This window comes from Cygnus atratus, chromosome 2, assembly GCF_013377495.2.
Source record: "Cygnus atratus isolate AKBS03 ecotype Queensland, Australia chromosome 2, CAtr_DNAZoo_HiC_assembly, whole genome shotgun sequence".
NCBI classification, from domain to species: domain Eukaryota; kingdom Metazoa; phylum Chordata; class Aves; order Anseriformes; family Anatidae; genus Cygnus; species Cygnus atratus.
In genome coordinates, this window is record NC_066363.1 from 115,894,428 (window position 1) to 115,908,980 (window position 14,553).

At 44.7% G+C, this 14,553-nt stretch overlaps 1 protein-coding gene across 9 annotated transcripts in view; it reads left to right on the forward strand.

Annotated features, from left to right (window-relative positions):
• The window catches only part of DTNA (dystrobrevin alpha), a 221,516-nt gene that overhangs the window by 45,773 nt on the left and 161,190 nt on the right, over positions 1-14,553 (forward strand). For 3 of the 9 annotated variants that reach the window (XM_035553138.2, XM_035553142.2, XM_050708673.1), the window contains exon 1: positions 643-865. The exons of 1 other annotated variant lie outside the window; for it this stretch is intronic. In XM_035553138.2, coding sequence (XP_035409031.1) covers positions 849-865 — 17 coding nt within the window. In that variant the 5' untranslated portion in view covers positions 643-848. Of the gene's footprint in view, positions 1-241; positions 373-641; positions 866-14,553 lie in introns of those variants that run through there. 5 more of the 9 variants (XM_035553141.2, XM_035553150.2, XM_035553137.1 and 2 more) reach the window with 4 other exon arrangements.

Genomic DNA, 14,553 nt, shown 5'->3' on the forward strand with positions numbered 1-14,553 from the left:
GCAGAGGGTGAAATGCTGCTCTGTGCCTTCCTCTCCCCAGCCCTCGCGCCCCTCAAGCTGGTAGCATTTGTAGTCATCTCTGGAAAATGCCTTGTTGTGATCCTATTTCCTACTGTGATTTAATCAGTGACTGCAGGTTTCAGACCCAGAGACTTTGACTAATACTGGATTTGGCACAAACAATAATTTCAGGTCCCTCTGTTCTGAACGTAAGCAGACAGTGCCACTTACCAGTTTTATTCCAACGCCATGCGATACCATGTTTTGAAACGGCTTCGAGGGAAGGACTGGGTTATTTCAGCGTCTTCGTACAGGCTGCGTGAGCCTCCGAAATGGAGCGGAGAACGTGGTGAAAGCGCCAGTTTGGTGGCAGTGCGTGTGAGCTGCTTGTGGAGCGGGAGGAGGGGGTATTTTTATTGGAGTGAAGTGTGTGTGCTGCGCTGCGCTGTGGTTGGGGGGGTATGTGTTGTGTTTGGGGGGCGAGGTGGGGATGGAGTGTCAGGCTTGGGGGAGAGGGAGGGAGGAAGGGAGGGAGGGAGGGGAAGGGAGGGAGCAAGGAGGGAGGCAGAGGGAGGGAGGGGGTCTGGGTGCCTGTGATTGGTAAAAGCTCCGCAAAGGCATCTGCCAGCAGGACTTCAGAGGAATGTGAAACCAAATCATTTACAAGTTAAAGATAGACGCAGAAAACACGGCATCTTGAGCCAGGGTTTAAATTCATCCCTCTCTGCCTGGCTCCTCGCAGAGCTCTGGTTGTCAGCTTTCCTCTGTCCCCTCTCAAGACTTAAATATTCCCTTAAAGATAACATAATTCTGGATTCCGTGGAATTACTGAGGTGGCCAAAGAGATCATGGTGCATACCATAGGGTAAGTAGGAAGCTTGCCTTTTTGCCATTTGCTGCTGCGGGGTCTCTGTGCTTCGCTCGTGTTTTCAGAGCTCTCAGCAGGTCCTTTAAGGTAAATTTTTAAATAATGCTTTCCCCTGTGATTTATTTTCCCCTGTTTTCCCATTGTGGGTTATTTGAACTTTATTCTTCAATGAAGTGTTAACTCGCAAGTCTTGGCGTGTCTTGGCAAGGGAGTCTTGGGCTTTAATAATCTTACCATTACAGTTCTGAGTGCTCTTTTCCTGTCAGCTGAATTTTATCACAAACCTTTGCTCTTCATGAGTGAGACATGCTTGAAATGCTGCTTATTATCACAAAGTAGAAAAGCAGGTTGTTTTTGGCATTACAGAGAATATAATCAGTATATGTTTGCTTTTTTCGCCCTGGATTCACTTATCTGCTGTTTCCTTATGTGTGAGTTTGATCACAACACAGGGTTAATTAAATTTAACTTTTCTGTTGGTTTGTTCCCAAATAGTGCTTTTACTTGGCTTTTGAACTTTATATATTTTTCACATTTTGGCCTTTATGTTTTCTCTCAGTAAAGTCATTCTAGTGGTAATTAAAAAATGTATGCATTCCCCTGGTAGTAATTACTGGAGATGTGAGTTTGTGAGTAAGAAGAAGATTCAAGCTATCATATTCTTTCTACAACTTAGCAAAAGTAATTTCAGTATCTAGCAGATTCAGTGGTATTTTCAGGGTATTTCCCAAACATTTCTGGTGAAGTCGTGGTGTTCCTTTGACCAAAAGGATTTATTAAATATCAGCAACTCGGTTGGAAGTTAGATGTAAAATTTGTTGAATAGCAGGAACTGGTATTGTGAGAGTTTCCTCTAACCCTGTGATGTGAGAATTGCCTAAATGGCAGCATCATTTTTCTCACACATTTTGGGCGCACGTGTTGCACACTTGTAGCAGAGGAGCTCCGAGCCCTGGTGTCGGTGGCCGTTCGCCCAAACATGCTCCAAATTCCTGACATGTTAGTGCTGCCCATGATAGCCGGGGGAAGCGGGCGCTGCCCGCGGGTTACTGGAACACCGAACATTTTTGGCTATAGATACGAGTGGCAAAGAGACTTATCCAATGCCAGTCCATGCCTTGCAAAAATAGGTGCAACGGAATGAACTGAAATATACGTGTTTCCTCGGTTTGAAGGAAAGATGATGGATCTGATATGTTTTATTGTCTTTATTCCATTTGATCGAGTCCATGCTTGTTGATCAGCTTTCCGGAGTTCTGTGAAACATTGGGTGCATGTGGGTGAGCAGATCTGCCGTGAGATGTTTTATGAGTGGTTAAATCTAGGGGATGAAGGAGAGGCAAATGCAGAACTTTTAATATAAATAATGGAGAAAAGAGAAATTGCAGGAGCATTTAAGCCATTTAAGCCAGTTCTCGGATAGTTGATAACAGTTGGGTATTCTCTTAACTAGTTCAGACTAGCTAAACACTTCAGTCTCATGCTAAATTTCCGGGGCAACTGGTTCTTAAATTAAGGTATCACTGTAATTATTTGTTTTGGTATTGAAGTGGAAGTAGTTTGAGACAAAATATGTTAGGATGAGTAAAAAATTACAGCGGGGCTTAGCAGAGCTGTGGTTGTTTCTGGCTCTTGCACTGGATTCCTGTGCAGCTTCGGGCAAGTTGAGCTTTCTGAGCCCCTGCAAAACGGAAGGGGGTGGGAATACCTTTCTTACTTTTCTGTGTGACGGATGTGGATAGCAGGTCCTCGGGACAGGCATCGCCTCTGCTCAGGCTTGGTACAATAGGCGTCTGTTTTCAGTCGGCATCCCCCTCCCCAGGGCTACAGCAAGAGGAGGGAGGGGGGGAGGAGGAATTCACAGATTTGGAAAGTTTCACAACACCTTTTATAAGCTTCCTAAACTGAAAAAGAAAAATAGACTGACATTCAGAGGTGAGCAGAAAATAGAATTAATGTTCCATGGGAAATTCCTGAGTCAGTTCAAAATTAAATTGCATTTCCCTACCACAGTTTATTGCTTTTCAGAAGCATTGGTTCAGGAGCATGATGTTCCCATTTCATTATCTGAGACCCTTCTCCCATAATTAAATGTCCAGGAGGCACCAGAGAGCTTTGTCAGAGGGAAACCTGCTTTGTATTGTGGGAAGCGAAGCCACCATTAAAAAAAAAAAAAAAAAGACCGTTCCTGGAAAGGAGTGGGCATCTCACCCAGGAGCAGGCATTCCCAAAATAAGGAGCTGCATTGCGATGTTGGGTCGACTTTAAAAAATATGTTCTGGTGTATCAAACCCACCTGAAATAGCATCTTTCAATCTGATTTAGCGGTAAAATGGAAAATCTTCAATAAACTGGTATTTTCCTGCAGAAGATGTCGGTGTATTTGATACAGTTTATATACTATTATAGTGTTGGTATTTTTTTATTTTTTTTTTTACGAAATGGAGAATGCCTGGCCAGCCCTGGTGTGCTGTTAGGGTGCCGTGGTGCCGTGTGTGTTGGGCGGCGTGTCGCGGTGGCACCCCGCAGCAGGCAGGGACAGCGCCGATGAGGGGAGCGAGCACACCGAGCACACCAAGCGCCACGCAGGCCAACAGCTGCAGCAGGGGTGCCTCCAGATTTGCGGCTGGGGTGCTCCCCTGATGCCAGTGTGTTGGCCATCGCTGCCACGTGCCACGCTTTCCTGCTCCTGGCACCTGTCTGGTGTCGCCTGGGGACGAGCCATGCCTTATCGCGGCTGGTAACAGGTCTGCTCTCAGAGCAGGCAGATCGCAGTCCCCCCTCCTCCGTTACCATTAAGTTGCAAGTGACTTTGTCACAGAATTCAGAAAAAACATGCTTTCCAAGGTGCAAATGGGTTTGCAGCATTTTTTCATTTAATACGTCCTATGATCCTTTCATTGCAAACCCTGGTAAAACCCGTGGCAGGGATACACATATGGGTGTTAAAATCCTTCCTTGCCAGACTCTACAGTTATTATATATGGTTCCCATTTCCTTTCTGTCATGACCATTTTTTCCTTTGTAAATCTTTATTTCTAGCCTCATCTTCAAGCTTTTCTCAGTGATCATTCTGCCAAAAATTGGAAAAGGGGAGTGTTGTCAGGAACTGCTTGGTTAAGAGCGTAAGGGCTGGTTCCCCAAGGGTCCCTGAGAAGATGCTGGCATGTTTCTGAGCTCACAAGTACCTAGGAGCAGCTCTCAGTGAAATAATTTCCTTTGGGTCCTAATGAATCTACTCCCAGCGCCAGCGGCTAATTTGTTTTGGCAGAATATGACAGGCAATGCCTAATACAAGGCACCACACTACAGAAAGCCTCGATTCTGTAATTTTGTAACTCTGGTGTAAAGGAAGAAAACACACAAAACCAACCAAACGTAGTGAAATCACAGTGTCCTCTGTAGCCACGTGTAACCTCGGGGCCCAGGAGCCCTCACAGATGGGAACCTGTGCAAGTCCTGCACTCGCTATTGATCCTGGCTCCCTGTGTACCAAGCAACAAAGCACTTCCTGAGCTAATTATTACTGTATGAAGAGACTCTACCTGGAAATACAGCGAGACTTCCCACTAATAGGATGCTTAAAAATGCATCTAATTGCAGCTGTGGTTGTTGAGAGCATGCCTAATACCTAATAGCCTGGAGAAAACTGCCCTCCCTTCCAGAGGGATATTGCGCGAAGCCAAGTTTTGGGGTGTCTTTCCTGGGTCTGAACCAATTGCGTGGCCTCTTGCTACGTTTGGCTATAAAACCAGAACTAAGGAAGTGTACGTTGAGTAATAGGAGATGGGAAAGTGCTGGAGACGGTGAATCCCTGCTTATGAATTCATTCGTTGGCGTGACATGATCAGCTGAACTTAACCTTCCCTGGGGCAAGGGAGGGAACAGAAGACAGTTTGTCAGCTTCTGTGCCAGTCATCTCTGAGAAGTCACGCCAGGGGCTTGGCATCATCTCATCTAAGGGTGGGGACAGAAACACTTGCCCAGTTTTGTGAAGTGCTCTGAGATGAAGGGATGGAAAGTGGTACCTAAGTGCTACGCTCCTACCTTCTTTTGTATCTGTTGTAAGGATAAGGCTATCCTGTAAAAATACCTCCCTGTAAATTTCTAAGAACATTTGCACTCAGCGAAGCCAAAAAAAAAAAAAAGAGAGAGAGAAAAAGATGAATCAGACACACAGAAGTCTGTGAGCAAGGAGGCATTAAAAACAATTTATTGACAACTAGTGACTGGTTCTTTCAAGCACAATTAAAGTAAGCACAGCTAAAGCACAGAAAAGTGTGCTCAGAGCAACATTGTCCTTGAGTACTCATTACCAAACAACAGCTGCAGATAGAATTAATCTCACCCTTCCCCAACACATTTTTTAAATACACCATTTAACAAGGGTGTAGTTTTTATTTGAAAGCATGGAGGAGCAAATGCTTCTCAGCAAAAGAATTATAAAGGATTTTTTTCAGCACAGGTGGAACTATCTTTTCCTGAACTTTAGCTTTGAAAATTGCTGAATGCATATATATAATATATTCTGCTTGACTGCAATATCTAGTGTGCAGAATTTCAGGTCAAGCTTAGAGTTTAGCAGAGCAACTGGAAAAAAAAAGAAAAAAGTTTTGTAGTAGAAAGTGGGTGTAAGCAGAGGAAACTTGCTAACATAATGATGGCAAGAAGCTGTTATGGGAGTCTAGGAGATAGTAAATGCAATTTCAGTAATCATACAGCTCAAGGAATGATTAGGTAGCTGATGATTAAAAAGTATCCACGCAAATATGAGTTTTCCATCCACATCAAATCTGGTGATGTATTCCCAAACAGTATCTAAAGAGCTAGAGTTTAAACTAGCTCTAACTAGTCTAAACCAGGGAATTTTTTAACAGTTTTCAAGCTTAGGTGAACTCTTGGCAAGCCGGTGCATTTACATTGTAGGGCAGATATGTGTCTGCTGAGAGTCGCAGTCACCTACAAGAACTCGGTGGTAACTTGGAGTGAATGGACCTAAGCTTTGAGTTTTTTAATGTGTGTCCACATTGAAGCAGTGTATTCTCTCTGAAAAAGGCATAAAGTAGATAGGCTGCTAATTTTTCAGGCCATTCGCCTTTCCATAAAGTGGAAATAAATTCCCTGTGTACAAAGCATTGGCTTTTGCAGCTGTTCCTGTGTAACACCAGAGAAGTCACGCACTGTGCTCTGCCCAGGAGATGCCAGCCTTTGGCAGAGGCCAACCTTGGACTCTCCATCTCTGGCTGTACCTGTGTCACAGGTAACTGGGGCCATCCCTTTTCTGCTGTATGCTGTCATAGAGGAGTGCCTGGGCTTGTGTTCAGCAAGGCTACCTATTACAGACAGACTCTGTATGGAGCAAAGAAATACAAATTGGTATCTCGTCCTTGGAAGAAGAAGTCTTCACTTTTTTTTCCACCCTGCCCCTGACAGGTAGAGCAGGAGCAGGTAGGAAGCAGACATTTCAAGCACAGAACAGGCAGTTTCAAAAAGGAGACCACTTGTCTCTTTTCCATGCCCACAGACAAAGAGAAATGGCTCTAAAATGAAGCGAAGAAGATGAGGTAAGCCCTAGGAAAAGGCTACCCCTGAAATGCAGTCGGTGGAGGCTGTGGAGTCTCCATCACTGGTGGTGTTAGCAATAGCTTTAATAAACATGAGCAAAGTGTAGCTGGCTTTGTCTCACTGCGGGCGGTGGATTACATATCTTTTCTACCAGTCTTGTGATTTGCTGATACTGGTGATAATCCTACACCCAGAATTATTTTCTTACTGCAATATGTGCTTTCTAAATCCTGGCTGGAAAGGTCTCTGTGCAGAGCGGGATGGGTTTTGCTGAGGTGCAAAGGCACTTAATCATTGTATAGTTTCCGCATTTTGAAATGTTCCTTAGGTAAGTAGTTAAGGCATAAACAGCTGGCTTTGCATTTCAGCTCAAATATCACCGTCCTGAAATACTTGGGGACATCACTCTGTCAGCTGGCACTTGACAAGCCATCCTAAATTTGAAACACGTAATTGGATTCGTAGGATGAAATGCGAGTCCCCTTTGAAGTCATGGGTTTTTACAGGGTACAAATTTCACGCTGAGGCCCGAGTGGCATCCACTTGCATGCGCTGAGCTTTGCTGTCCTCGGCAGGCTAGCTGCGTGCGAGACAGGGCTGCTTGGAGCGGGGTGTAAGAGCGTGTAAACTCTGCTGTGGCAAACATTTGCTTGCAGAAGGGGGCCTTTGGAGTGCCTGTGTGGGTGAGGGAGGGTTTACAACAGGCATTACGTCAGGGGAATTAATTACTCTTTCTTTTTTTTCAGTTAATGTCAACAAAACTAATTTACACCATCTGGCCTAAAAGAGAGAGAGGCACTCAGTAAAAAGGCAGCACCCGTTTTGGTTTCTAAAATTTTGTTTGCTGAGACTGCAGGCATTCTGTATTCTCTTCAGTGTAACATTTTTTTTTCTGTTTTGAGGGGTTCTCACCCAACATATATTTTTTATTTCCAGTGCCCTTTAATTTGCATTTAATATGCAGATAGGTATCTCTGCAAGTTAAATGTTTTGCTAGCTACTGGTTAATCCCTTCTGTTGAGATATGTGCAGAGAAGTCTCCAGTTGTTGTGAACTAGAATAGTTCCACTGAAAATACTCTGGCTTTGTTTATGCCAGTACTAATTCAGAGCAAGTTCATTGTTCACAGTGTGGGTACTTTAGATTTAGAGTAGATAGTGAGAAGTTCATCCTCAAATAAGAGATCAGACTGATGTAAAAGCTCAGTGCTAATCTCAGGGCTGGGAGTTAAAATTTCCCGTATGGTAATGTGTTGTTGCACTTCCACATCCACGTTTCTTTGCAGGCTTTTCTCAGCTGTGCAATATTGCACCCTGCGTGTGAATTGCATGCATATACCTGAGGCTAGAATCAGCCTGCAAGAAAGCACAAAACCCAGACCTTAGGACCACCAATATATCAGTCGTTAATAACCTTACAGTGTTATTACAGCTAACACTGGAAACGTAATTAAATCAGAATGATTTGAAACTATCATTAGGGGGAAAAGGACAGAGGGAAACAGTTTCACCCTCACAACATCATGTTTTCATTGACCTACTTACAGCAGGGAAGAAAACGTGTCCCTTCCCATTACAGCAGAATAGGTTTGTTCAGCAGTTTTATAGCACAGGAGAAGACTGTCTTTTCTAACCACTCCAGGAGGATTTGGCAGGGCAAGTAACGTTATTTCACACACTTAGCGCTAAGAAGTGTAAGTTCCTGTCCGAGCTATATTATTAACCCAATCAATTCAGCAGGAAGTGCTTGGACTTGGGGAAATAAAAGGGCCTGTATTCAGAGGCGAGAGGAAAAGTGTTGTGCCTGAAACAGTGCAGAGAAGCCTTTTACCAGAAAGCACATTTCCATCACCTTCCTTTTCCTGTTTTCCAGATGCAAAGGCCCTGCTGTCCCCAAGCCCCTGCCATCCCCGAGCCCCTCTGTCCCTGCTGCGCAGCCCTGCCGTTGGCCTGCAGCGAGAGGCTTCCCTTCTGCCTTCAGGCCAGACGTAGGCCCTGGAGCACCCATGGGGCACAAAGTGATGCCTGAGGGAGATCCCAAATGCTCCTGCTTCTCCAGATGGGCGCCTGGGCGGCCTGCAGAGCTGGGGACGGATGTCACAGGGAGCAGTAGGGACACAACCCCAGGACGGGCCCGGCACAGGGTTCTGTGCTGGCTGCGTCCCTCAGCTTCGCTCTTACCCCACAGCTTCCAGCGCACGGTGTCTAGTGTTTGTTGTCTTCATAAACCATCTTTATTTGAAGATAAACACCTGCAGCTAGCCCTTTTCGGGCCACTCAGGTCACATTCCTCCACAAGGTGCTTTTGCTAATTTGGTATTGTCAGAAGCGTTAGTCACTGCAGTAGTGGCTTAATAAGTCGCAGCAGGAGCCAGCTGGTAATTAACAAATTAAAGATATCTAAGACATTTTCCTCAAATATTTCATGTGTAGCAAAAATAATTAGAAGCAGAGCGCTTCAGCTGTTTAAAGCTGTTACATATATGAAAAACATCTTGCCGTGTTAGGAAATTATTCTTTTGTAATGGCCAGTGAGGCCTAATTTTGCTGCTGTCCCAGGATTCATAAATACACACACAAGAGCTGTGAAGTAGGCAGAGAGCAGATCCTGTTGTGTTTTGTTGTTTTTTTTAACTCTTTATTAGTCATGTTTAACATTCATCACAATGTCTGTCTTCTGCATCTGTTTTTAGGAGTGGCACAACTTCGTAGGTCTCAGCTGTTCTGCACGTAGCTTCCTTTCAGGTTAGAAACATCCTGAATTAGAGGATTATGTGTGCACTCACGTGTGATTGTCTCTTGGAAAGACAAAATCAGCTTGCAATTGAAAAGGAGGAGAAACAAAGCTAATATAAGTTGTATTAAACCGCTAAACTGGGCACGACACCACAGCATGAAGTCAGATAACGATGGGTTTCACAAGTAAAATACTCTGGAACGCACAAGCTTGCTTTAACTCATTTGGTGTTTCCTAGTTTCATTGCCAGATGGTGACCAGCGGTCTCAAATTAAGATGCTCTCAGTTACCTGTGCATGATGGTTGAGTGATAGCGTGCTTTGATACATCTCCCTTCCATGCTGCTTCAGCCCAGTACTCCTTGATCCTCCTGCAGCCTGGCTCCAGGACTAGGCTCCGAGTATCCCAAGCCTTTGACTCTGCTTTTTCTCTGGGGCAGGATCTGATCTGAGCGCTCTGAGGCGGAGGAAGCAGGGAACAGAGCAAGCAATCGGAGGAGCATCATTTCCACGGGTAGGGCACAGCTAACTGTCTTCTGTGGGAAGCTGTTGGGTACTGGCAGTGGCTTTGAGACGTATGATTTACATTTGAAAACTTTCTTGCAGAGGAAAAAAAAACTGTTGAAAATGTGAATGGGTGCTTTTTGATACAATGTGAGTGCAAAGCCTTTGTCAGACAGTGACAGAGTTTTTATTTAAGCTTTGAACTTGTGCTACAGATGTGAAGGGCTGTACAATGCAAGGAAAGGCCGAGAAGGATCTGCCCCCATAATACTTTTGCTCTTTGCTTCATTTATTCACCTTTACATTGTTTGACAGAAGAGCACTGGGGATTTCAAAGAATGTGTTTCTGAAGCTTATGAAAGAAACAAAATTCTTTGTGCAATTTCTGTTAAGGTTTTTAGCTTCTTAAGGTCAGACTCAGATGTTTGGAGTGCTTCTCAAACCTTTTGCTAGTACTACACAGAGGGTAGAGGCAGATAAGAGCTCTAAAGTCATTCACACAAGGTTGTTAACAGTGCAGACGTGTTTTGTGCACCCTGAATTCTCTGTTGTTGTCAGGGGTGGCTGTTCCTTGGGGTTTTTCTGGTAGTGCTTTGCACTGGCTGTTGTCTTGGCAGTAAAGTTTCACTGTTTTTACTGTGTAACAGTAAAGCATGAAAGCCCTGGCAGCCCTGGAGTCACACAGCATGCAGACATGGTGAGAGAGAGATCCTGCTGACCGTTCTGGGGATGGGTGAGACCGGACATCTGGGGGTGCAGGCAGAGACACCGTGTCATGCCGTGCCTTACCTGCCATCCCACAGCAGTGCAGGTATCCCACAGCCTGCCTGTGACCACCACAGCTGGTACTTCTTGCAAGTGCTGCCAGCAGTCCTGCTCCCTCAGCTGTCCAGAGCTTGCAGCCTGTTGAATGTTTCCCTTTTTGCTGCTGTTTCTGGATTTCCTTCCACTGCAGCCCAAGGGCAGGGCATGGGGATGGTCCCCACCTGGTTCTGCCCCAGCAAGGAGGCAGGTTGCAGCTTGGCACACATGCAGGGACCTGGTAGGCCTCCTGGCGTTCACAGAGAGCATCACCTGCATGTTCCTGCCATTGACAGGGTGGTGTGTCCTGCTGTAGGATCTGGTCCCACAGGCAGCATCTTACAGGACATTCGGGCCCTGCAAGGCATTGCAAATATTACTACAGTCAGCGTCAGAGAAAATCTTTCACCTCCCTGAAGCCCTTCATCTACACAAGCAGTTGCACAGACTTCACAGTGATTATGTCCTTTTAAACTGCTCTATTAAGATTGGTAGTAGATTTTTTATATTATTTTTATTTTAGCCTTTGAGTTAATTCAGTTTATACAACCTTCACACTTAAAGTTTTAAAGTGTCACTACATCCCACAGAAGACTAGATTTCTGTAAAGGGGAAGGAAAATAAATACCAGGGGAAAAAAATGAAGGTTTTCTTTCTTCAGTCTGATGGTTGATGTTATTGGGGAAGGTAGGAAGTGTCTTTAACACCTGTCGCTCTCTTGCAGTGACACTTTTAAGATATTTGAAGACAAGTCATGGTGTCATCCATTCACCTGGGAACGAAGAAAGACATTCTCCTTTGTTTGCTATTTTTGTTTCTTTTCTCACATTGCATTGCATGATAGTATTCCTGAAAAAAAAGGATATATGGAATTCTCAGAGCAATTTGAACCACAAGAATTTCTCTTTCCTGTAGTTTATATCAGCAAAACAAGATCCTTGTAGCTGTACATTAAAGGAGCATTGTGATATTTGGATATCGCCTTCAAAGCATTGCATGTCAATACTACAGTTACTGAAAAATAAATTTTGCACAGGGACAATATGTTATTTGGTGCTTCTCCTTTGTTCCGAACATCTCTATAGTTTTTATTCTAGTCATATAGCATTCTGAAAAATAACTTTCTTCTGGCATACTTTGTTCTGTGCTCATTGCCTCAATTGTTTAAGTCAGACTTGGGCTGTCCTCTTCAGTTTTTATTTTCGTCTGATATTTGAGAAGCAGTGAGCTAACCTGTGAGATGTGTGAGGACTCCGGGTGACTGAGTAATTCCACAAAGACTGCTGCTCACTGGTCGATCGCTGCACTTGTGATTTGCTTTTACCAAGATAAATGCCAAAGCCCTGCCGGTGAGCATAGAGGTTCAAAATGCAGATGGCCAAGCTGGAAACCCATTTGTTTTGTGGTTTGCAGCGCTGTCGGGTGCGACCCGGAGTCCCCAGCAGGCTGCAGGGACAGCAGGAGCAGGGACGCTACGGGTGCCCTGCTGCGAGGCTGGTCCAAGCTCTGCTTACCGCACGCCTATGGAATATTTCTGTTTATTTCAGACAGCCAGGCAAAATGTCGTTCCCAACCGCTGCCTCAATGTCACTGCCTTTGCTCACTCGAGCAAAGCAACAGGTGGCTAGATCCGGATGTGCCGTGTCCGGCCCATTTTGCAGTTGTTTTCTGCTTCTTGATGATGCAGGGATATGGGCTTGAGGTCATTCCAGCTGCTCCGGTCACTCCTCTGCTCGCTGAGGTCATTTTCACTTGTGTGTCTACTGTATTCGTGGGATCCCAAACACTACGGGTAAAGATCCATGCTGACTTCTTGTCATGAGTATCTCCCTGCCTATGGGAACCCAGGCACGTATATGTATATATTTTTGAAGCAATGATTATGGTGGTACGTGCAAGATTATCTTTGCAGCCTTTTCATTTGAATGTAGACTTCCACGATTAATTACTATTACGAAAAATTCAGTCCACCCTGTTTAGAATTACACATGTTTACTCAGGCTATCGTTAACGTTCATGCTGTTGTTACTCACGCATGATTTTTGCTTCCATGTAAGTTTTATTTTACTTTGATCTTCTCCTGTAGCGCCCGACATACCTTTAAAAACCACTTCCCCACAAACTGTTATTTCACTGTAATTATAAGAGAACATGCATATGAATCACAAGTGAGAGTATTACCCAACTGGATGTTCCTAGAAACAGGAGAGCACTTACATGCAATACAATACATTAATCATGTATAAGGAGTCAGCTATTAAACTGATTTTTTTTTAATACAGTCCATTTAGTATGAAGATGTGAAAAGCCTTTTCAGTGAAGATGCTTGTGGGCTTTTGAAACTCTCTTTTTTCTTTAACTTTTATAACTTTCCATCATCACACTCTTGTCACAGGTTTGGAAAGGAAATACACAAGTCCGGGTGACTCCAGGTTAAGTTACCTGGAGTGTGAGTGTTGATGTATGTGTGTGTATAAATACATGTTTAAGTATCTGTACGCATATGGATAGTATATTTTGGTCCCATGTATTTTGGTACCAGCTTTTCTCTTTAAAGGGAACCCCACAGCGCATCTGGTGCTGCTTTGTTGCAACAGGAAACATTTTTAATCATGTGCAAGGGGCTTGCTTGCCTTAGACGCATTGACAGTGCAGGATCTGTGGTCACTGGAAGGAGATTTCTCAAATGAACGCAACTCTGATAAACCAAGTGAGCTATCATTCCTTAACAAGGCGTTACCCCTTGGGTTGGCTTCAGGCTTACATATTTCTAAATGTCACTGATAAAAGAAAAAGGAAGGAATGTCGAAAGCTTCAAGCAACCTTGTTTTGAATTGTTCTTCAGTTCCTTCCTCTGTCCCTTCCCCGTGCTGGTGAGATGTGCTGGTCACGAGCTGCAGAGCTCAGTCAGCCCCGCACGGTGCCCCGGGATGATGCACAGCGTCTGGGCAGCTGGTGGAGCTGAAAGCAAGTTAGAGCTGCCTGGTACCCGGGCAGCTCAGGGAGGAAGCGGAGAAATTGGGGTTTATTTTTATTACTGAGAAATCTCTTACCACTGGGCAGTGGTGCAGGGCACCGCTCTGCTTCCCTGGGCTTGTCGCCCTCAGCTCCATGGGCTTGGGGTGGTGACAGGGCAAGGGAAAGGACCTGCTGCAGGGCTGCGGTTCTGCTGGAGCAACTTAGCTCTGCATTAGCAGAATGGAGGTTACAGCCTGGGTCCCTTTAAATTCCTTTATTGGTTTAGGCAAAAAATCGGCAAAGAGAGGTGGTTTGGGGAATTAATAGCCACTCCTGATAATTAGGCTTTTAAATAAAGAATGGGATTTTCAAAATGCTTCAGTAAGTGGCAAAAGCAGCAGGAGAGAACAGATTTAACACTTGTAAATTATCTTTTATTTAAGGTGCTAAAGTTTGGGCAAAAGACATTGCAGTTCTCTTTGGAAGAAGAGTCTGTGTAATGAATAGTTGGTTCTAACCTAAATCCCGTCCTCTCTTCCTCCTGGAAAACACAGCAGCTGTGATTCCTGTAGCAGGATTTAGAATGACAGGCATGTTTAAATCTGAGTTTTACTACTGGGATTTGTCTAGTGAAACTTAGCTAAAACCATCCTACCACTAGCAAATACAATACTACAAGAGCTTTACAGTTTAAGCCAAGTTTTCTTTGGCTCTCATAGTCGTCCTGGGCCTCATTCTGTGGCGAGAAACCCAGATGGTCTGTGCTCTGTGCTTCCAGATATATTGGGAGTGACTCCTCTGTTTCTCCCTTTTTTCTTACCCCTCCAGAGAGCAAGGCGCTGCACATACATGCCCTTCAAAGCTTCTCTGATCAAGGAGTGACAGGAGAGGAATTGCATTCCCTCTTTTCACTGGGCCAGCAGCACTCCTGAATGAACTGCCAGTGTGTGTTGGTGGGTCAGGGAGAGGAGGTGGTCTTTGGCAGAGAGCAAAATGAAGGTACCCTAGGACCGCTTTGTGCTTTAGTCTGCCTCATGGGTCAAGCCCCAGAAGAGATCAGACTGTCTGAGGGGCTGGGGAAAGAAACCCCCACCTTTCTGACACCCAGCTGCCCTCTGTCCT